The sequence below is a fragment of the Nuphar pumila genome, chromosome 4 (genome assembly GCF_984573655.1).
Source record: "Nuphar pumila chromosome 4, dmNupPumi1.hap1.1, whole genome shotgun sequence".
Lineage (NCBI taxonomy): Eukaryota > Viridiplantae > Streptophyta > Magnoliopsida > Nymphaeales > Nymphaeaceae > Nuphar > Nuphar pumila.
This window is the reverse complement of record NC_143252.1, coordinates 43,847,533-43,871,783: the sequence shown is the minus strand read 5'-3', so window position 1 is coordinate 43,871,783 and position 24,251 is coordinate 43,847,533. Positions and strand designations below refer to the sequence as shown.

The 24,251-nt window shown below is 42.6% G+C and overlaps 1 protein-coding gene across 1 annotated transcript; it reads right to left on the bottom strand.

The window, feature by feature from the left end:
- Positions 1-1,344: 1,344 nt before the first annotated feature.
- On the bottom strand, positions 1,345-6,365 carry LOC149840128 (rho GTPase-activating protein 4-like). The gene is made up of 5 exons (XM_090003051.1): positions 5,688-6,365; positions 3,617-3,743; positions 3,398-3,517; positions 2,407-2,637; positions 1,345-2,322 (listed from the first exon to the last, which is right to left on the bottom strand). Exons 1-5 carry the CDS (start codon positions 6,245-6,247, stop codon positions 1,759-1,761), a joined length of 1,602 nt encoding a protein of 533 aa, XP_089859177.1. The 5' UTR covers positions 6,248-6,365; the 3' UTR covers positions 1,345-1,758.
- Between the last annotated feature and the right edge of the window lie 17,886 nt (positions 6,366-24,251).

Sequence of the window (24,251 nt, the reverse complement as noted above, 5' to 3'; positions counted from 1 at the left end):
GTTGATGTCATATATCAAAAGAAGTCACTTTTCCTACATATGCCACTACTTACACACGATTATCTGATTTGATTGGATAAAGTCTCGCACTGGATTTCGGTCTCCTGAGATGAATCTTGCCTATTTGACGGTCCTTAACAAGGAATTCAAAGGGAGTGAATTCAAAAATACAATCATTGTCTTCAGTAAACTGGCTCACAGATAAAAAATTCTTCATGTTAGTAGGAACATGAAAACCATTCTTTAAATCAAAGGAAGAGCCATGAGACGTCAGAGTAAGATTACCAGTGTGAGATATGGGAAGCATCTTACCATTGCCAACCATGATTTACTTAACCCCATGATAATGTGACTTAGTGAAGAATTATTGGTCATCCATAGTTAGATGATTCATAGCACCAGTATCAGGATACCAGTAGTCATTAGTGGATTGCTGAAGAGACAAGGCAAAGAAGACTTTAGGAATATCTTAGTAAGTTTTGGCTGTGTTCGTGTTTGCCACAATATTGACATGTGACTGCCCCACAACCAGCTTGTGGTTGTGACATAGGATTACTATTAGATGTGTTTGGAGAGGAATTTCTCTCTTGTCCTCTACCACGGCCTCGATAAAAGTTGTGGCCATGACCTCGACCCCTAAAGGCAAACAAGGCAGTTTGCTGGGGTTCAGGTGTTTCAAGAGGCTTGGCATGGATAAGAAGCACACATTTTTCCTGATTAAGGAGCATATTATATAGATCTATGAAGGTATACAGTGTCAGATTAGTAGTGACAGAGGTCACAAAGCTTTCATACTCAAGAGGAAGACCGTTCAAGGTTATTTAGACTAATTCTTCATCTTATACGGGGTGATTAGTGGCAACAAGTGAGTTAGCAAAAAATTTTATGCGGTCTAGATAAGACAGCATATCCATATTTTCTTTCTTAACGAAGGTCAGATCTTTCTTTAAAATCACAAGTCTCAAAGGAGATTGAGAACCATATGCTTTTTTCAGGACAAGTCAGACTGCACAAGCTATTTTTGTTCTCATGATTTGATCGAGAATAGTTTCAAAAATAGTAGCTTTGATCCAGTTGATGGTCAGCTGATCAGAACAAATCCAAATAGGATAATTTAGATTTTTTATTTTTCCTTCATCTGTCACTGCAATAAATGAGTTTAGTTGAGGAGAGGAGCCATCGACAAATTTGAGATCCTAACTGATCATGACCGATTCGAGTTGAGATCTCCTCAGCAAGTAGTTGTCTCGATTTAGTTTAATCGAGACAAGATTGACAATCAAATTCCACTGGATCATAGTAGAGAAGAAAGACGATAAGAAATACCATGAAAGAGAAACAGACTGAACAATAAACTCGATTTTTCCTCGTCCATAGAGAGGTCGAGTATATGTATTTATAGCCACAATAGAATTTTACTGGAATATCAACCTACATGGTTGGATAACAAACCGAACACCTAAAAGATAAAACAAAAGCAGTGATTATCGTTTTTTATAATTCTATCAAAAACAATAATCTCAAATTCTTGGACATTTGGCTGGACTATGTTATCCTTGATTGAGTCTGTCTTCTCGTAACCTCTTTTGAATCATCCAAACCGTGTTTTGTAAACTTGGTTTCTGAGAGTCCATAACCGTTGTCAACGATTATCCTTATCAGGCATGTTGAAACTTAGTGAATCCAACCCAGTTAGACACAAGAAAACTAAAGGAACACTACACAATATAAGAACCATACTATCCCCGGACTGGGATCTCATGCCCATGCTTCTCCTCCTGCCACTGCAGTTGAATTTACAATCCCCAATGCATTGGTCTTCTTTCCAGCCTTATTCAACTGAAACACTGGACGCATACAAATTTTTCTTACTCCCTTCCTCAAATTCAGCCCATCTAACAAGCTTTCAATATCTCTACTAATATACCGACCGCTGCATCCATTTTCAATGGCTGCCACCTGAGATTTTCTGGCTGATCCTTCAGCAGAAATTAAATCACCTTCATACTTAGCTTGCAAGCTCCGGAAACTATCCTCAGCATCATTCAGCAGTCCATCTTCTCTGCTTCTCAAAAACATGTCTAAAACAGATCCATCAGGGAAGCAACTGTTCGTCCTTGCATCAACAGCCTCCTTTTTGGTTATTGACATCAGTCCTGACGAATTGTGACGGTCTCTATCTTTCGGTGACTCCGGGCAGAAAGAGAACTCTCTAGCTCTTGCAGCAGATTCTTCTCTTTCCCGGAGAGTCTTTACAATAAGGGTCTTGAGGAAATTCATCACTTGCACAGAATGGATCAAAGCTGTTAAAGGATCGGTCATCTGCAAAAGCATTGAATAGCATTGGGTCTGGTAAGATGCAAGAAGAGGAAGTAAACTGCCAAGAGGTTGTGAATCAATCGATACCTGAGTCATGTTTGGTGCAAATACCATAGCAATGTTGTGTGCATTCATCTTGTTGTGATGTTCATGATGCACAACATCAGCCATCAAATTGATGCCCCAGTCAAGCAGTGCTGCTTCTGTTGGTGGCAGTAGTTGGACAAGCAGGGTGCATTCTCCTTCGGTATTGCAATCCATCACCTGCTCTGGCGTGAGTGAATCTAATACACCTCTTGGAAGTTCTCTAAACCAAGCCTGTACACACACTGGGGTATTATCAATTTATACAAGCTGAGACTACTTAACCAAATCAGCATATTTTTATGCTATCAAAAATGCAAAATCAGATGGGCCGAGCATACTTCTCCTATACTATTAAAAAACCAAGTAAAGAAAATTAAAGAAAATAAGAAAGAAAGAATACAGGCACAACAAGAGTATGAAGATGATAGAAGACTCATGGAGAGCCATGAGACCACCTCTTCTGTCTGGCCAATGGATGAAGTTAATATGCACAAAACTCAACTAGTGTTCATTTTGATCTCCCTTATCAGCTACACCATGAGCCAACCAAAACAATCCTGATGGGAGGACGCAATCAATTTAAAAACAAGAGCTTACTTTTGAGAGTTCTTCTTTTCATTGTGTGTATCCAGACAATGATCGAGGCAATGGCATGCCTTCGCTAAATGTAAGTCAAAGAACTCTTGACCATAACATGTACGAGCCAAAGAACAACAGCCGTTGTTTCCATAAGCAACAGAAGCAGCTGCTATGTGGTTTGAGCTCATTTTACAAATATTTCCTATGGTTCACACAAAATCTAAGTGTTTATGTAAACTCTAACTCATTGCCTTCCCACGTTTGAGGGGTCAGATGATATACATGACCTTTTAAATGCATTTTATGTGAAAAAATTGAATAATACAATTAAGCATGAGCAAGCAAACGAATACAGGAACGCATGCGCAGATGTACACACACACACAAAGAGTTTTGGCTGCCAAAAGAATACCTTTATTAAACCTGCTAAGCAATGAATATTAACACCATATGGTACAACTCCCTTGTTTAACTGCTCTCGAACGTACTCTTCCTGACCGTTCTCTGCATTGATTCTAAAAATGCCTTCTGCCTTCAACCAATAAAGGAAAAGAAAAAACAAGAAACACTCATTGGACACTGTCAAACATGCAGAGTAGAAAACACAATAGTTGCACAATCAAAAACATACTTGAAGGCCTCCTAGTGAGTACAAATGCCTTTGCATCATTAGTAGAATCGTTGGCACACTATTTCCCCTAGCATCATAAGAACATTGCATAGACTCTGCAGAAACCCCAAATACACTGGTAGTGGTACTGCATGATTAGAAGCAACTTCATCAACATGACAATGAACATTTTCTCAATACGCTCAAAAAGCAAAAAAATATCAAATATGGCCAAAGTTCCCAGGAACTGACATCATTATGTCGTTCGTAAAAAGGAGAAAAAAGTGATTCGCTTAAACATTATAGAGTACTTAAGCATTGAGAAAAACTAGGTCATACCAAATCTTCTAAATAAAAGTGAAGACTAGTAAAAGAACTACCAACACCATGTTTTGCACTGTAAAATAATATAAGTGCATGACATACATGAAGTACTCTGATAGATTTGCAAACTAATGCAGCAGCAAGTAGATGACAAAAACTGCGGAACTTAAAAATAGGTAAATGAACAAATAAAGTTAAAAAATTGGACATCATCTATGCTTGCTCCCTCTCGTTTGCATGACTTAAACAGTTGATTGTGGATACTCACTGAGAGCTTGTGGTGAAAAGCAAAGATGCGAGAAGATATGTTACTGATTTCTATTAAAAAAACAAAAACTAGGGGTTAATTTTTCACGATTTATTGCTGCTTATTTTTAGTTATGATCGTCATGAGAACCTTCTGTTGTACTCTTAATAGTGCGGAAAAGGTAATTAGATATTTACAATTGAATTTGCGCATTTTATTTTTGAAAATTTTACAATGATGAAGCTCTGTTTCGAGTTGTAAATCAAATTACAATGGGGGGAAATTGAATGAAATTAGGTCAAATCCTCAATGTATGTTCTGCACCCACTTGGAGAAAACCAGGACAAGAGTAGGAATATTGCACGGTGGAGTAGAACGTGGCATCCCCACCTAATCCTATTTTTCACCATAAAACCAATTGGTTTCAGAAGGCTGATCCCTGAAGTTAAGTGTGTGTGCTTGATCTGGTGCGCGCGCTCGGGCGAGAGAGAGAGAGAGAGAGAGAGAGAGAGAGAGAGAGAGAGAGAGAGAGAGAGAGAGAGAGATTTATGGCCGGCCGTATCTCAAGGGACAGTTCAATGCACCAGCAGAGAGACTCAAGCACATATCAAACTGAACCAAATTGGTAAGCAATTCACTGAGCAAACTACAATAGTAGTCCGAAAGCCATTGAAGAACGGGGAAAGAGGGCCTAAACTAGCATTGCAAATCAGAGCAAGAGAGCTTCCACAACACCCCCCCCCCCCCACACACACACACCAAATCACCGACAGCACCTTGTCTGGCCTCCGGTTGGTATAACCCTTAAGGTCCCCCTGCCCACCGGGGAGTACACCCAGCTTCAACCTTGGGAAAGGGACGCCACCCGGGGGTTTCGAACTTGTGACATCCCGTCAACATGGTGACATTCACAAGTAGACCCTACCAGATGAGAGTAGCCCTTTCCCGAACAAGAATGAGCCACACCAATGACATGAAAAGAACAGGCACAAACGCAACAATGTGGTGACATCTTCTTCATCCCTGTCCCAAAAATCCTCCTTTTTGAGGCCGTTGCTCAGCCGGTTGAGTCAATTCCCGCAAGAGAAAAAGACAACACAAGAAAAAGACTCAACTTTAGGCTCAATATCACAAACAATTTCATTATTCCACAAAGAAAACGCACCAAGTTGAGTCAATTGCCTCCGGGAAAAAGACGACACAAGAAATACTCAACTTTAAGCTCAATATCACAAACAATTTCACTATTCCACAAAAAACCCCACCAAGTTTAGTCAAATTCCCTCCGAGAAAAAGACGCATAAGAAAGAATCAACTTTAAGCTCAATATCACAAACAATTTCGCTATTCCACAAAGAAAACGCACCAATTTGAGTCAAACTCCCACCCAGAAAAAAGACGCATAAGAAAAGACTCAACTTTTAGGCTCAACATCACGAACAATCTCACGATTTCACAAAAGAAAAACGCACCAAATTCAAGAACTCCTAAAAAAAGGGAAGGGGAGAAGCGCGAGCAGACCTGGCGCTGGGGACCCTCCAGGGGACGTCGGGCTCGAACTCCTCGGGGAGGCCGAGGAAGCCGTTGAAGCGGTCGAAGGTGACGTGAGCGACGTGGCGGACGTCCGTAGGCCGGCCGATGTCGAGCGCGGCATCCTCCTCCCGCTCGACGCTGCAGATCGCCACCGACTTCCTCAGCACCGACACGAGCACCGCCACGATCGGCAGCTCCGTCCTCCGGACTCGAATCCCGCCACCGGACGACGACGACGAAGGCGGTTCCTCGCCGGAGAGTGGCATGATGAACGGCGAACGGGGGTTGGCGAGCTCCTCCTCGTCTTCCTCCTCCTCCTCACCGCCGCCAGCTGTAGACTCGAATCCGCCACGTCGGGCCGCGTGCACCTCCGACATGGCTGACCGAACCACAGAGAGAGAGAGAGAGAGAAGAAGCCGCGAGGGTGAAAGGGGAGGGATGTCCCGCCTCCCGCGTGGGGCCCACCACACGTCTGCTTCGCATAGGCTTGGGCTTCCCTCGCAGGACTGCCTGGCCGGGGTGGGTCCCACTTTCCCCTTCTTTGGCATCTGAAAAGGGCATAATGCCTTGTACGATCGAATGTACCGTACTCTTCGGTAAGATATAGTAATTCCCAGAGAGAGAGAAAAAAAAACCTGGTAGTTTTACAATAGCTGATATTTTGAATGTACAATGTGGTTGTCGTGACATTAATGTGATAAAAATATTTTTTAATATATCACATTTGAAGCGTTATTTGGAAATTATGCGTTGGGAAAAATGGTAGCTTACAAATCTTGGATTTAGCGACCAAATTCACACTTTAGTGCAAATATAAAAGGAAAACCGTCTAACTTTCTATTCGGAATGCAAACTCTCATCCCTTCTGCCAGTTTCTAAACTGTCTTTAGGTTTTACACGTATCCAGATTTTCTGAAAAAAAAAACAGATATGGTTGTTTTCGTAAAAAATACAATGTTCTATCGGTGGGGTTGGTTCTTACATCTCAAGTTGAAGAAATGTCACCAGTTCAATACACGAAAAGTGCAATACATGAAAGGTGTGTTCTTTACCACAAGGTCAAAGCTAAGGGCTCCATGTAGTAGGCAAGGTGTCTTCAACCCAGAGTTTTACCTGGCAAGGAGGCAGGCCCATTAAGTGACCCAGCTTGGTGAGGTTTTCCTTTCTCATCAAAATATTTAGTATACACTCTAATAACCAAAAAAGTGATTTTTTTCGTTTTCTTTCTCAATTATATATATATATATAGAGAGAGAGTAATGGGTACCTATCTGACGCTTTTTGTGTCTACCGTGTGCGTACTACCAGAAGATAAGGGTTTTCAGGTTGTTTTTTAAAAAATCTGACCCATGATTAATTTGTTAGAATATCACTATCATGGGCCTATTTCCTTCAATGGGCTAGTGTGGCGCGACGGTCTTTCCTCACCGCCATAAGCCTACTTATCAGCTCGCTTGCCGATCGCGAAAGCTTGTAATCAAAGTGCAAGCGAGTAAGAGAGAATAGAGGAAGAGAAATTGCAATCACAACGAGGGTGAACAAAAGAAAGCTCAACACATTTACTTCATTTACAATTTTGCCCGCAGGCTATTATAGTTCAAGTATACGGGCTGCCCCTTCGGGGTATTGATTCACGTGAACCGGGCAGCTTACATCAGACTCAAAAAAAGCAAAATAGACTCTAAGCGCAACTGTATAATGTAAGTCGCAAGGGAACATGCTCCCCCATTCAAATTATGTGTTGTCCTCGACGCCATCTGTTTCGTGGTAAGCTCTGACTTCAGCCGGGTAGCGACTGTTGATTCGGAATGCAGGCTCCCACGTTGGTTCTGTTGTTTCCTCTCACTGCACCAAGTATTTCTTCGTCTCCCACAAGTAGTTGACTTTATGGCGAAGGATCTGACTGAGGTGCTTTTCGGCCCGTTGTGTTGCCGGGGCCCTCTACATAATGGGAGCGCACTGTGGCATACTACGTTCCGGGTCTCCATCATCCGGATGAAACTGCTTGAGGTTGCACACGTGAAACACCGAGTGCACCTTGAAGTCTGAGGGCAACTCCAACTTGTATGCCAGTTTGCCCACCTTCTTTGTGATGGTGAAGGGTCCTTCATACTTTCTGAGCAGTTTGTGGTGTCGCCCACGGAAGATGCCTGTACGACCAGGATATAGCTTCACCAACACTTGGTCCCCAACTTAGAACCCCACGGGCCGACGATGCTTGTCCGCCCACTTCTTCATTCTCTTTGTCGCCGTAAGAATGCCTTCGCCAACTCATTCTGCTCGTGTCAGTCGCGAATAAATTGATAGGTGAAGGATGACCTTCCCTTTTCTTATGTGGCAAGAGTGTGTGGGGTCAGTGGCTGCTACTTCGTGGCTATCTCAAACGGGTTGTGGCCTGAAGACTCGCTCTTCTGCAGATTATAACAAAATTGTGTCACATCAATGAGCTTCACCCAATTTTTCTGATTGACACTAACAAAGTGCCTAAGGTACTGCTCAAGTATCTCGTTGATACGCTCTGTCTGCTCATCTGTCTGCAGATGGAAGCTTGTTGAAAACAGCAAATCAGAGCCAAGTAGCTGAAATACTTCACATCAGAACTTGCCTGTGAAGCGAGCATCGCGATCACTCACAATGCTCTTTGGTATGCCACAGTGCTTCACCACATGCTTTACGAACAACTTTGCAGTCTTCTCAGCAAAGCACTCCTTGGAAGCTGGGATGAATGTGGCATACTTTGAGAAATGATTCACCACAACCAAAATAGAATTGAGGCCTTCTACCTTTGGCAGACTAACAATAAAGTCCATGGAAATGCTATCCCAAGGACGTTCTGGAATTGGTAGAGGCTCAAGGAGACCGGCAGCCTTCTGGTTTGTCCCCTTATCTTGTTGGCATATGAGGCATGTCCGCACATACCCCTCAACGTCGTCTCTCATCTGCGGTCAATAGTAGCCACGCTCAAGGAGTGCTAAGGTCCACTCCTGACCAGGATGGCTGACCCAAAGTGTATCATGACACTCCTTAAGTAGTTCTCGGTGAAGGCTTCTCCACCGCGGCACAAAGATCCGTCCCCCTTTTGTTACGAGGAGGTCATTCTGTAGCCAAAATTGCTGAGTCTTCCCTACCTGCGCCAGATAAACAAGGTATTGTGAGATCGGATTCTACTGTGTACCTTCACGAATGTGGCTCAGCAATGTGCCCTCCAAGTGCACTTCAGAAGGCTCCGCACGCGCAGCTGTCAGTTTAGCCCTATGGCTCAAGGCATCCGCCACAACATTGGTCTTTTCAACCTTGTACTCCAAGGCAAAGTCGAACTCAGCCAAAAATATCTGCTATCGAACTTGTTTAGGGGTCAACTTCTTCTGCGTCTGAAAATAGCTCATGGCCACATTGTTCGTCTTGATGACAAACTCAGCACCCAAGAGGTAGTGCCGCCAGGTCCTGAGGCAATACACAATGGCGGTCATCTCACGTTCATGCACTGTGTAACGCCTCTCTGCATCTTTCAGCTTGTGACTCTCATATGCGATAGGATGGTCATCTTGCATAATAACTCCGTCAATGGCAAAGTCTGAGGCATCCGTGTGGACTTCAAAGGGTCTCGAATGATCAGGCAGTCGCAGCACTGGCTCCCTCACTAAGGTTTTCTTCAAGTCATCGAAGACATCTTGGCACGCTCCTTTCCAGAGCCATACTTGATTCTTCTTTAACAAATTTGTGAGAGGCGCAGCAATAAGGGAATAGCCTTCAATGAAACACCGATAATAGTTTGCCAAATCGAGGAATGACCGCAATTCTGGCACTTTGCTTAGCAAAACTCATTCCTGGATGACCCTTATCTTCTGCCCATTCATACGCAACACACCACGCCCGACAACGTGGCCAAGGAAGTTGATCTCCTCCTTCCCGAAGAGACACTTCTCTCGTTTGACACAAAGGTCATTCTCCTTCAGCACCTAAAACATTGTTTGCAAGTGCCTGACATGTTTCTCCATGTTGTTGTTGTAGATCATGATATCATCCAGGTAGACTACCACGAACTTGTCTAAGTAAGGGTAGAAGATCTGGTTCATTAAAATCGTGAACGTGGCTGGAGCATTTGTCAACCCGAATGACATTACTAGGAATTCATAAGCACCATAGCGGGTGACGCAAGTTGTCTTCGGCTCATCACCTTCCTCAATTCTCACCTGCCAGTAACCCGATCGCAAATCTAGCTTAAAAAAGATACGGGCACTGCCTAGCTTATCGAACAAGTCCACTATCAGTGGTAATGGGTACTTGTTCTTCATTGTGACATTGTTCAAAGTACGGTAATTCACACATAACCGTTTGGAGCCATCATGTTTCATCTGAAAAAGGACTGGGGCATCAAATGGGGCTTTTGATAGACGAACAATGTTTGTGTCCAACATCTCGTCTAGTTGCCTGTGCAGGTCCTTTAGCTCAGCTGACCCCATACGATATGGAACCATTGCGGGAGGCTTTGCTCTCGAGGTCAACTCAATCTTGTGGTCGACCTCATGTCTTGGTGGAAGACGCTTCAGCAATTCTGGAGGCATCACCCCCCGAAACTCCTCCAATAGTGGGGCTAGGGTCGGTGGCACTACTGCTTCTACCTTCCCTTCTTCTGCGTGCATTGCAACTAAGAATGTCTGCTCCCCATGCTTGACACTCATCTTCAACTGCATTGTCGATAACACTAAAGACTTGTCTTTCTGCGTAAGGCACTGCACTGTGTAGGACAAGTCTGACCCCATGATCATCAACGTATTAAACTTTGGCATCATCATAACATTTTGGCTTTGCAGAAACTTCGTACCCAAAATCACCTTAAAATCGTTCAGGGGCATCACAGAGAAGTTGGCTTTGCCGACCCAACTCCCCACTTGAGTAGCCACATCTCTTGCTTGGCCAAGGATGGGATTCGCCTCAGAGTTTACTGTCTTGATGGTCCTCTGCTTTGGTTCAGGCTTCAAGCCCAACCGTTTTGCCTCTTCTGGCGAGACAAAGTAGTCTGCGGCTTCGAAGTCTATCATTGCTAAAGTAGACTTTTCATTCATAATGATTTTCAAGTACATAAGTTCCTTACTGACCTGCATGTTCTTAGTCGTGTAACTTCTAGCTGCGTTAATCGATCGCATGACCCCCATCCTTGGTTGCATCGCTTCAGTGTCATTGCATTCAATATCGTTGCATTCTTTTTATGCAGCATTGGTTTGCCCGTTGTCCTTTACGAGGCACTTTGGGCATTGCCTGGCAATATGTCTATCACCACAGACTCAGCATGTTACAACCGCACCCTTGTTATTGTTGTTATGCTTTGTGAAGTTCTGTTTCTTTTCGGATTGATGGTGTGTCGATGTCTCACCTTTATCATTGCGTTGCTCATCATTCTTGCCTCTGTGGTCAAGCTTCTTCCCAACTTTGGTTATGGGGTGAAAGGCTTGTATTGAGTGTCAACTAAGTGCTCGGCAGCCATATATGCATCTTCCAAAATATGGGGGTTGCTTCTTTCTACTTCAGATTGTGCCTATAGCTGAAGTCCCACAATGAACCAGTTGAGCATATCATCTTCTGGCATGTTAGGTATCTCCAGCATAAGCTTCTAGAACGTTCTAACATAGTCTTGCAATGAACAAGAGTGTTTGAGCTCACGAACCATCTGGTACGCCTGTCTCTGCGCATTTCTTGGCATGAAATAGTTGCGCAACTCCATTTTGAAGTCGTCAAAGGTGTCTATCACACATTGACCTCTCTTCATGTCGTTGTGCTTCCATCTCTACCAAGCGATAACATCTCCATCAAGTAAGGTCACTGCAGCCTTAATCCTCAAATCTTCAAGGGTCACATTCTAGATATCCAAGTAGTCTTCTACTTGGAACAAGAAGTTCTCAATGGCCTTACTGTCACGAGAACCATTGAATTTCGCGGATCTTGGCACATCAATCCTTGATGGCCTCTCACTATTTCTGCCATTTAGGGTCACCGTTCGCTGCAATGTACGGTTCTTTAACTGAAGCTCTCCTACTTCAGTCTGCAAGTCGACCACTGTAATCGTCAACGAAGTGACCTGCCCCATTAGTAAGTTTATCTGCTCTTACAGACCTACCACCACATCATTCATTTCATTGAATGATTCACATGCGCGTGAAATCGCTTTCTCATGCAAAGTCACATTTTCCACCAACTTATTAACAGTTGCAGTCAACTCTTCTTGGCCCCGAGGTGAACTCATCTCCTTAGCTTCGACAACTGCCTTGCCTTTGGTGTTGCGCAAGTTTTGATAAGGCGCCACGATGTCTTGCTTATAAATCGCAGTTTGTCGACATCGACTACTGAGTCCCTTCCCCAGCACGAGAACGGGCTCTGGTACCACTTATCACGGGCCTGTTTCCTTCAATGGGCCAGCGCGGCGCGGCAGTCCTTCTTCACTGCCGCAAGCCTACTTGTCAGCTCGCTTGACGATCGTGGAAGCTTGTAATCAGAGTGCAAGAGAGCAAGAGAGAATAGAGGGAGAGAAATTGCAATCACAACGAGGGTGAACAAAAGAAAGCTCAATGCATTTACTTCATTCACAATTTCCCCGCAGGCTATTACAGTTCAAGTATACGGGTTTTCCCTTCGAGGTATTGATTCACGTGAACCGGATAGCTTACTTTAGACTCAACAAAAACAAAACAGACTCTAAGCACAACTGTACAATGTAAGTCGCAAGGGAACAATCACACTATAATGTTTTTTTAGATAAAAGATGAATTTTTGAGCATTGATTATTTTTTATAATTGTACACCATTGATTCTTTAATCTTATAAAAACTTAACTTGGTGTTAAAATCGGACGATCCAAAATTTAATTTCCATAAAATCAAGCATGTAGATCACATATGTATTGTTAGATTTTAAAAGAAATAGAAACAATCTTTTCAAAGCTATGTTGGCATGCGATACACATATCTACCCATTACTATATATCTATATATATATCTACATATATATATATATATATATATATATATATATATATATATATATATATATATATATATATATATGTGTGTGTGTGTGTATGTGTGTTTTGAAAGGATTATTAGGAGAAAGGTGAGATTTCACTGTATTTTGAATTATTGTTTTTTATTAGAGGGTACCGTACTGACGTATATAACTAACTTTAACCAATAATTTCTCATATGTAAATTCCCATGCCCATCCTTTTGCATGATCTTTTTTTGTGAATTTATGCTTGAAAACTTGCAGTTCATGAGCTTGAGCTTGAGCTTTGGCACGAAGGCTTGGTCCCACAATCATAACCCCCACGAGACAACCTTTGGCTTGTTCGAGTAAATACAGCTAGTACTATTGTATTATACGGATGTATTTTATTGGAGAACCGATCGAACCCAGCATAAGGGATCACCCTCAATTATGCTGCTCAATGTCTGGGTGAACCCACTAACTATAATGATTATGAGGTGTTCTTGGAGAGAATATGAACCGAACCTAGACGAGGCAATGAGTCACAGATGGGTCAAGTCGAGCCCCTACCCATTTGCTATTGTACATGAAAACTTCACCCATGCACACCACTTGCACAAGGTTGCCTATGAAACTTGAGAATTACCGACGGAAGCTCTGCTTGTTCTGTAGGAGCAGCTAGTGTATGTCACCTTGTGTTGGGACGTTGTTGCAAGTTCGAATCCCAATGGTAACATTGTATAACTGGTAGGGGTCTGATTGACCTTAGCTGGGCTATCGAAAAAAAAAACTTTGGATGGAATGTGTGCGTATGTGTGGCCAAAAAGGCTGATTCCTTGGATCATTCCGTTCCTTGAGTGATGGAATAGATCATTGGATCCCTCAAGTACGAGCCTTCCCACATTTCTCATGAAGGAAGCATTGAAGCAAGATATAAAGTTAAAAAGAACCAGCACCCTTTGCACCCTGACCTACAGCAACTAAACCATGGACCTTGACTCTAATGTATCAATGACCAATATACCCCCCAGAGATGACTGGCTCAAGGTAGTAGGGCTAACAAAGGACCCAATGCATTGTTTTAAAACTGAACTAAAAAGGTTTGAGTTGTAGGCCTATATTGGCCAAAGCTGGAGTTGATTATTTGAAAAGAAAAATTCATTTTTCAAAGCTGGAAGCAGTAAGATTATATCTCTAAACCTATTGTTTGCAAGCCATTCCAAACATCTCAAACCTATTGTTCCACACTATACTATATGATGTAAAATATATCTAACAAATATTTATTACTACTTAACTTGCTTATACAAACCCACTTTATTTCGCGGGCTGCCATGCCCTTCTTGTAAAGCCGGGGTCGATATCTCATCGCACTAGCTAAGCCGTTTTGCTGTTATCTATTTTTTAATAAAATTTAACTTTCCTTTTCGAAAAAAGAAAAAAAAAAACTTGCTTATACAAACCAAGCTGGACTGAACACCTACCATTTCCTTTCAGCTTGCCGAGCCTACTTAATGAGTTCAAATGAGCTTTTTATGAGCCGAATGAGAGCTGCTCGTCTCATTTCCCAGCCCTAGCTCAAGGATTGATTATTCAAGGATCTTTGTGCAACCTTCTTTTTGGTGGTAGGCTTTCGAGTAACCAAGTTTTATTTAATTTTGGATATCTTGTTGCAATTATTTTTTTTATGGGCAAGCTGAGGTTAGGCAGATCCCCACCAGTTACACAACATACCATTGGGTTTATTTGAACTTGTAACGTCCCAACACATGGTGACGTGCACTAACAGCTCCTACCAAACAAGTGGGTCTTGTTTCCTTTATGGGTGTGTGGCTGTCATCAACTTTGTAATACATAGGGACCACTGGGGCAGCTCAAAGGATTCGCTAGGCCAAACTCCAACCAATGCATTATTCTCTGCAATCCAAAAGAGCCTTTAATTTGTTCTCACGCATAAATATAACCCACTTTGTTAATGTGAATGAGTGGGTATCTGCTGATCCTTCTTGTAACGACTTGCCATTTTTGTTAACATGAGACAAGGTGGGGGGTCCATTGGTGGGGCTTGGTGGCCAATTACTACAACCAATAATGATATGGTTCCGCGTTGACGTGGAAACCGGCCATTGGTGGCCATGGAATTCAAGTGCTGAGTGGCAATTGAGCCAATGAGTTGGTGAGTTTGCATCAAGGAGAGAGCAGATCTGGTCATATTTTATATAACCCATCATTTGATTATATTCAACAGACAACCCACATCTTACTTGCAAACTATTCATCTTACTCTAGATATGTGAGAGTGGATCCCATGCACAGCTTCATATCTCCAACAAGTGAGATGTGTGGTGGGAATTATCCAAAAGGATACACCATTCTCTGTTCCTACCTCCCACCGAATATTATACATTGTCGTTGTTGCCCCCTTTGATGATCCCCCTTCCAACCATGTGAGTAGATTCCATTACTACAAGGAACACAAAGAGATTCACGGGTGAGGTCTTTCAGTGTGACCATCCTAACCCAAAAATGTATGGGTGTCGAAAGTCTCATATGAAAATCATAATTCTTTGCTCTCCCAGCAGCCAACTGAAGATGTTGTTGCTCTCCAAGCCGCTTCTCCTAGGAAACATGTTGCTTTTGCTATTTAGATTGTTGGTTATCCTGTTTTGGAGAAAGAAGGGGAAGCATGAGACATTGATATATAGCCCAATTTCTTCTTCCTCTTCACCTGTGCATCACACCGCATAAGAGAACATTGAAAAGATTTTTTTTGGTAACCTTTTTTATTATGACCCTTTTCGATAATGGCTAAAGTTTGCAGAAAGGATCCTTTGTATGATCTTGCTCCATTTCTTTCGAACATAGCCTTCAGACCATCGATCAAGGTAGCTCATTGTACCTTTACACAGATGCTTCATGATGCCCAAACTATTTACACAGGTGTTTCTCTCATGCCTCCTATCAAGTTAATGCTCAAGAGCAATAAAAAGGTGTGCAAGCCTAAAAGAACTGAAATTGAGATGTTAAATGTGAACTCCAAGTAACCTGTCAAAGGTGTTCGAAGAGAAGGACCTCAAGATGTGCTTAGTCTATAATTGTAATCTCTATCCTGTTGGCCTTTACCTATGGGATGAGTGACCATCATCTAATCTAATAACCATCTCTTCTTGAGGGATATATCATTTCTTTGCATCTTCAATGTAATTCTTTTCATCTTGATGATTATATTTGTATATGAAAAATATTTAAAAAAAAATGTGTTAGCTTCCTACTACTTTTCTAGTATACTGACAGGCACCAAACTCTTACAGAACCTAAATGGTGTCAAGCTATGGAAGAAGTGACTCTCTTGAGGTTCAAGCCTAGTTGTATCCTGGGAACTCAGTCGTAACAAAACCCTTTTTCGCATCTTCGGAATTCCCGGAGTGGGGCGATTGAAGTTCTAAAGATAGCGATCTTAAGAACGTGCCTCTAGGTTTGAAATCTCTTTTCTGAAATCCATTTTTCACAAGGTTGGAATAACAATATATACAAATTTTGAACTTGAAGGAAATGACTACACTAGTGCCACAAACTTTAGAATTCCTAAAACATCTAAACGTCTTTCAGATTAAAATGCCAAAAGTCTTGTTTTGCTTCTTTTTTGTTTTTCATTTTTATTCTTAATAAATGCTCCTCGATGCCACAGAATAAGGTGAATTTATGAAACAGTGGATTTGACGAAGATGCCCAGCCCCGGCTGTTTGATGTTGATAGATTTTCCACCTGCAGGCTCCAACAGCTTCAGCCTTCAAGTATAGTCAGTACAAGTGACCATAGCTGGATGGTTAGATCGCCCTACCATGATTGAAGGGTCCCAAGTTCAAAGCCTTGGATCTCTCTCTGTGGCATAATGATGGATGCCCTTCTCGCATCAAACGAGTGGATGCACTATTTAGCAGCAGTCTTTACTGCCTCTAAAGACCCTTGAATTGTATTGTAATACAACTGAGGAGTCTTCAGAGGCGGTAAAGACTACCTACCTCTGCTAAAGGCCCTTTTCTGTGCTTTTCAGCATGCACCGTTGATTGCACATGATGAATGGTGCACGCTCGATGGTAGCCTCCCCCATTACACCCTTCCCTATATATATATATATATATATATATATATATATATATATATATATATATATATATATATATATATAAGAAAGGGAGGCATTCAACAAAAAAGAAGTTCAAAATCTACAACCAATAATAATCAGATGGATCTGATTCAATGTTGTGTTTCATTAGCCCAATCTTATATATTTGTTTTTTAGAATTTATTTAGTGAGAAATGTATTTTACATTAATATTTTACAACAACTCGACATGTTTTTCAAAACACTAAACTAGTACGAGACATGAAGAAATTTTGGTTTGACCCTTGGGTTCATGGAGGCCCTCTCATTAACAAGCTGTCACAGAACACTAAACTTGTAACGCTCCCCCCATCGTGGGGGGGGGGGGGGGGGGTTACGGAAGGAGAGGGGGACGACGCCCCTTCCTCTCCCACAAAGAAGATCGTGGGAGAGGAAGTGGGCTGCCCCCAGTTAATGCAAAAAGAGGGAGGGGGTAACCAACCAAACCCCCCATGGCTATAAAAGCCATGGGGGGGGCTCCTCTCATTTCCCTGTTCGATCACCAGAGGAGCAGAGAGGGAGCGTGAAGGGAGAATCGGGAGGAGTGTTGCAGCCGTCGTCGGTCGCCGTCAGGTAAGCATCTCCCTCTCGCTGGTTGTCTAAACATGGGGGTCGCCGGCAACTTCATAGTTGCCAGTGAGTTGCAACAAAATAGGGACAGGGAGAACCCTGTCCCTGCTTTGCGATAGAAGGAGAACGACAGAGGGATTTCCCCTCTGTTGTTGCCTCTCGTTGGTTGTCTAAACACGGGGGTCGCCAGCAACCTTACAGTTGCCGGCGAATTGCAGCAAAACAGGGACAGGGAGAACCTTGTCCCTGCATTTCAATAGAAGAAGGAGAATGATTGAGGGGTTTCCCTCTGCTATTGTCGCCGTCAGTGACTGGAAATGAGGAGGTCTGACCACTGCCCTCGTCATTGCAGAAAAAAAAAAGAAGAAGAAGAAGAAAAGGGGTTTTCCCCTACTACCGTTGTTGGGTCGGCAGCCACTAACGATCAGCGAGTGCCGGCGGCGCTGCCCTGCTTGCAGGAAGCTGCAACAAGTCCGACGACAGTAGAAGTTGACTATTGCTTGTCGTGATGACAAGCTCGGTCTGCAGTTTCTGCAGGCCGAGTCGGTCATCAGGCTAGACGTGAACCAGCCTGAGCTGGTCGACCAGACCAAGTAGGCTCAGTCTGGGCGTGTCCAGACCAAGCCAAACGAAAAGAAAAAAAAATAATGTGTGGATATGTGCGTTGTGACAAACCGTATTAGTCTATAACGGACCGAGTCGGGTCCAAAGTAGTTAGCAGACCGAGTCGGGTTTGTAATGGTGGATCGTTTCGGCATAGACCGAAGGTGGACCCAATATGGGTCTGACCAACTATGTTTAGACCGAGACAAATCAAATGCGTGTGTGATTGATTTATAGAGCGCGATGGAAAAAAATCGAAGTAGCAAAGACTCGATTTTCCATTACAAATTGGATTCAGGTTTGGATCTCAGTTTGGACCCAAAAACTCAAATGGTTGCGATTAGACGACCTAATTTAGATCCAGACAAACACTTTTCAAGCAGGTTTGGATCAAGAATACTGAATCCATGATCCAAATCATAGTTGAGTTGATGACCTAAGTGGTCAAATTCTATTATGGATGTGGATCTTAATATAACATGATGAAAAGATGACATAGGAGTCATTGAAAGAGCAAAAAGACCATTTTGCCCTTGATACACCTACACAGCATACAAAGCATAACTAAGTGCCCCGAAGTCAGATCCATGTGATTCTTGAATCCATGTGATTCTTGAATCCATATGATTCTTGAATCCATGGATTCTACTGCTTGGGTAGAGTCTATTACTAGGGAATGTGTGAACAAACTCTGAAAGAATGGAGTCAGAGTTTGACAATTAAGTTTAAGGGTGTGTTGGTAATTTTGATGATACGAGGTATTTGTTGTTTTCAGATCAAGGGTTGCAATTGGAATTTAAGCGTTCCAGGTAAGTGAACATTTGCAAATTCCTCCTTAGTTGATTAAAATACATGCTAATTAGTTTAGGCATCTTTATATATGATTCCATGTGCTTCAAATATGCTAGTTTTGTTTATTATAAAGAGACATTGTTTTGCATGCCTAGGAATCTATAAAGTTCAAGTGTGATGCTTAAACCTGATCATGTATAATTTCTGAGTTATGAAATAAAAGTGGCATGACATGATTGCATGTATAAGATTGATGTGTTATGTGAAAATTGAGGGTAGAGTTCCAAAGTCTCAGGGTAGGTATTACCTTGAGAAATGTCACGCTTATGCCTTAGGAGGGGCTTTGTAAGTGTCGTGAATAAATCTGTGGTGGGTTGTCATCCTTAACAGTTCAGACATATAAACATGTGTTAAAAGTAATTAGTGGATATACATTAAGGATTGTATAACGCACTAAATTCAAGATGTGAATGTTGAGTAAAAATTATCTATAGGATGACCACCCAGTGTGTGATGGGAACTCTACTAGGAGGCATGGTCTAGGGTAATGTTGAGGTGTGTACCTCGTGAGTAACCTAAAAATATCTTAGACGTTTCTATGTGACCCTTAGGGGTTAAACATTGCTCACTAGACACATGTAGGACGTAGCATGAACCACAAAACCTTGGGGGTAGATATAGCTCCTTGAGACACCTTGGGGGCAGGTATAGTCACTCTGGCTCTTCGGCTAACTACCGTTTGAGTCCCTTTGCTCCCAGCTTGCAACCGGCGAGCTGCTACAGCAACTGTGTTCGTAGTCTGGGCCGGTTTGGATTACGTTGTTTGGGAGTGGTTCATAAGTCTGGCCAACATTGTAGACTCTGAGTTGTCTACATGGGTTGCTACGCCCGAGGAGGCTATGTCCGGAATAGACGATTAGAGTAGAAGAGTTATTTGAAATGATAATAGAGATGTGGTAAAGGGGGTAAAAACTCATAACTAATATGTGTGCATAAGTAGCAAACTAAACTAAGACTAGGAGCTTAGAGCTCACTACAGTTGCAACGGTCGTGTCTATTTGTAAATGGAATCTTACTGGGTTGTAGACTCACCCCCTTCTTTTGGTTGCAACTGTAGGTTCAAGGACTGCTGCCACCACTCACAAGACTTAGTACGACTCAGCCACATCAGAAGTATGATTTTCCTTTACTTTTTATTCTGCTTTTGTCTTTGGATGGTTATGATATTGTAAATGGATGTATGGACCTTCAAGTATTGAATAAAAGAAAAAAAATTCTTGCACGATTTTGAGCTGTTTTTGAGATTATTGAGTAATTTCCATTTGGGAACTAACGTCCACGAACCTGGGCTCAAGAGGCCCTAGATCAGGTCGTTACAAGTGGTATCACAGCCAGGTTTCAATAAGAAAAATTAGATTGTAGAGGAAGATTTTGTTAGAATTTGAATTAAGTTGAAGGTCCTAAAAGAACGATAATTACAACCATCCAAAGGAATATGTGGCAAAAGAGTCATAGGAAGGTCCTAAACTTATGAGTGTCTCTTGTTAGCAGGAATGGATACTAACAACGATAGTGGCAACGAGAGCGACCATAGAGGCGGTAGGAACTCTGGGAGGCAGAGGCATCCTGAAGTGATCCAAACGGATCAGATGGTTGTCGTTCTTTCGCTCTTCGTGACAGCCATGATGGACATCACCAAGGCAATGGGGAGTATGACACCTCCCGTTCTTTCTCCAGCCCCAGTATCAGTCATAATCAACAACTGGGGGTACAATGATCGAGAGGAAGAGGCAGCACCACCCCAACCATCCGTTGTAGAATCGCTAGGGTCACGAGGACGTCCTCCATATAGGCACGTCCGAAGAGGTTCACTGGCAAATCGAGGTGGTAGGGGAGTTGCAGCATGTTGCTCGGACTGCGACAGGTCTCGTTTCGGCCAATTTAGGGCAGGACCGAGCAATGCTACCAGTAACGGGAGAAGTCAGGAGCAACCCAGTGCGTCCGGTCATGAGGGTGTTCAAGGGTCGATGGTGCAACAAGGTAGGGGCACTAATGTCATAGAGAATGAACAAATAAGAGAATCAGTGCAACCTCTTCGAGGAATGGCCTTACTGAGGAGAGGCAGGGGACATATGAATAGGCACACATACTTACGTGCTCTTAACAACATGGCAGTGCCAGCACCAGTTAGGGTTCCTTCAGACTCCGAGGAAGAAGAAGAACCTACTTACACCCCTCGTACCCCAACACCTTAGTGTTTATTTTTGTTTAGATCATGTAATAAAGGCCTATGGTTGCCTAGTGATAGTAGTAAGTAATGGGTTGTATTACGGAAGAACCCATGAAAAGCTGTAAAAATGTTGTTTTTATTAATAAATAGTAAGTGCTTACGTCAAATGTGCAAACCTGTGTGGAAGCAAACGTAAATTTTAGTAATCACTTTATTCATATTGCAGTATGAAGACTCGTCAGGGAACATCGTACCAGTCAAGAGGTTCTCAAGTAAGCAAGAGACAAGCAGGCCCTTCTCAAGCAAGGCATGTGAGTGAGGGCTCTGCAAGGAGAAGTGTGGCAAGCCCCATTGGTCCTGTGTCTCCACAAGCATCAGATAGTCTACCTCCAAGGAGCATGGGAGCAGAAGGTGGAGGTGCTTCACCAGTTTCACCTCGACACGAACGTGCTATAGTTGGTAGTGGTGTGCCTTCCGGTTATACCACAAAAAGAATTTTGTATGAGCTATTACAAAATTCATTGCATCAAAATCAAAACCAAGTAGTATCAGGAAGCAATTCTTGGGCTGAGAAGTTCAAGAATATGAGAGTGCCCACATTCGACGAAACTCCTGGAGGAGTTGCAACAGAGAAATGGATGATGCAAGGGGAGAAAGCACTGGATGTGATACAGTGCCCAGAGGACCAGAAAGCGTGGGTCGCGACATCAAACTTAATTGGGGATGCTGAGTACTGGTGGCGATCCATCAGAGATGTCCTGGAAAGTGGAGAGTTTGTTTCCTGGATTACCTTTAGGAACAAGTTCTACAGACAATTCTTTCTCAGGATCGAGAGGATGGAGAAAGAAGAAGAATTTAGAAAGCTCAAACAGAAAAGTATGAGTGTAGCAGCCTACACCGCAAAGTTCAATTCATTATCCAGATTTGCGAAGGCTTTAGTATCTACTAAGAAGCAAAAATGCAAGCTATATGAGCGCGGATTAAAACCTGAAGTTCTGAGGATGGTGGGACCTCTGCAAATTCGGAGGTTCGACAGGTTGGTGGAGATGGCATCTCGGTACGAGTTTTGGGATGCTCGATCAACAAAATCGGAGATACAAGAGAAACCAAAGCAAGTACAACAAGGACAAACTAGTTCATCGTTCCGAAGGTTTTTCAAGAAGAAGCAAGGCAACGACAGATCTTCGAAGCCACAGGAGGGAAGCAGTGTAGAAAACAACAATAAGCAGCAGGGGAAGAAGCCTGAACAACCAGAAGCTAAGAAACCTCGATACCGAGGAGCGCCTTCCAAGGGCAACAACTGTAGGACTTGCGGCTTCAAGCATGAAGGTCGTTGTGATGAAAAGAATATTAAATGCTACAATTGCGGTCAAATGGGACACATTGCAAGGAAATGTCCCCAGCCCGTACAGTGAGAAGGAGCAAAACCCAGGGAGAAACCAGTTGCTCCAGGATGAGTTTATGCAGCAACTCTGCAGGAAGCTTTGACTAGCCCTGACGTGGTGGAAGGTACACTCCAAATTTCTGGTGTTAGTGCACATGTTCTAATTGATTCAGGTGCTACACATAGTTTCATCACCCCTATTTTTGCTGCACTATTACATGTTTCACCAGTACCTCTAAAAATAAAGTATCAAGTAGAGACACCATTAGGAAAGTCGGCGTATATAGATGAAGTCATCCAAGGATGCATGGTACAAGTCGAAGAACGTCTATTGTCGGTAGACCTTCTAATACTGGACTTTAAGGGAGTGGACGTTATCTTGGGCATGGATTGGTTATCTAACCATCATGCAACGATTAATTGTCGAGAAAAAAGTGTCAGTTTTCAACACCCTGAAACTTCAACTATCACCTTTCAAGGCGTTAGAAAACTTGCAAAACCGACAATCATATCATGTCTTCAAGCCAGCCGGTATCTACTGAAGGGCTGGATTGGATACTTGGCTTATATGAAGACTGAGGATGACGATAATCTTTCAGTCACAAAAGTAGAGATTGTACAGAAATTCATAGATGTTTTTCTGGAAGAACTTCCAGGACTTCCACCGGATAGGGAAGTCGAATTCCAAATAGATCTAGCTCCAGGTACAACGCCCATTTATATTCCTCCATATAGGATGGGACCTGTTGAACTCAAAGAACTCAAGGATCAACTGCAAGAGTTGTTGGATATCGGATTTATCCGACCATCGGTATCACCTTGGGGCGCACCGATCTTGTTTGTAAAAAAGAAAGATGGGTCATTGCGTATGTGATTCGACTACAGGAAATTAAATGCGGTGACAATAAAGAACAAGTATCCTCTGCCAAGGATAGATGATCTATTTGATCAACTTCAAGGTGCAACCTGTTTTTCTAAGTTGGATCTACATTCTGGATATCATCAGTTAAAGATTTGGGAAGAAGATGTTGCCAAGACAGCGTTTCGTTCAAGATATGGTCATTATGAATTCCTAGTCATGCCTTTTGGGCTGACGAATGCACCAGCTGCATTCATGGATTTAATGAACCGAGTATTCAAACCATTCTTGGATAAGTTCGTGGTGATGTTCGTGGATGACATCCTCATATATTCGGTCAGTAAGGAACAACACGCAGAACATTTGAGAATCGTTTTGCAAATACTTAGAGATCATAAGCTATATGCTAAGTTCTCTAAGTGTGCGTTCTGGCTTGATCAAGTGTCATTTTTGGGACATATTATCAGTAAAGAGGGAGTGATGGTGGACCCAGCAAAAGTTGAAGCGGTAACTAACTGGCCTACACCCAAGAATGCCACAGAAATTCGAAGTTTTCTTGGGTTAGCTGGTTACTACAAACGCTTTGTAGAAGGATTTTCTATATTGACAGCTCCCATGACTAAGCTGATAAAGAAAGAAATGAAGTTCGAGTGGAATGAGAAGTGCGAGAAAAGCTTTCAAGAAATCAAGAAGCGATTGACCACTGCACCAGTGTTAGTTTTGCCTTCTGGCACTGGAGGTTTTACCGTTTATAGCGATGCATCACATAAAGGATTGAGTTGCGTTCTGATGCAACATGACAGGGTTATCGCATATGCTTCAAGACAACTAAAGGTGCATGAGATAAATTATCCAACTCATGACCTAGAATTGGCTGCAGTAGTATTCGCACTCAAAATATGGCGACATTACTTATATGGAGAACAATTTGAGGTATTCACTGATTATCAAAGTTTAAAATATTTGTTCTC

Excerpts from the sequence above, each read along its gene's own strand:
- LOC149840128 (XM_090003051.1), bottom strand. The coding sequence starts at position 6,247 with ATGCCAAAGAAGGGGAAAGTGGGACCCACCCCGGCCAGGCAGTCCTGC. Across the intron at positions 3,518-3,616 it reads ACTCACTAGGAGGCCTTCAA|GCAGAAGGCATTTTTAGAAT; the intron begins GTATGTTTTTGA and ends TATTGGTTGAAG. Across the intron at positions 2,638-3,397 it reads GCTTAGCAGGTTTAATAAAG|GCTTGGTTTAGAGAACTTCC; the intron begins GTATTCTTTTGG and ends GTGTGTGTACAG.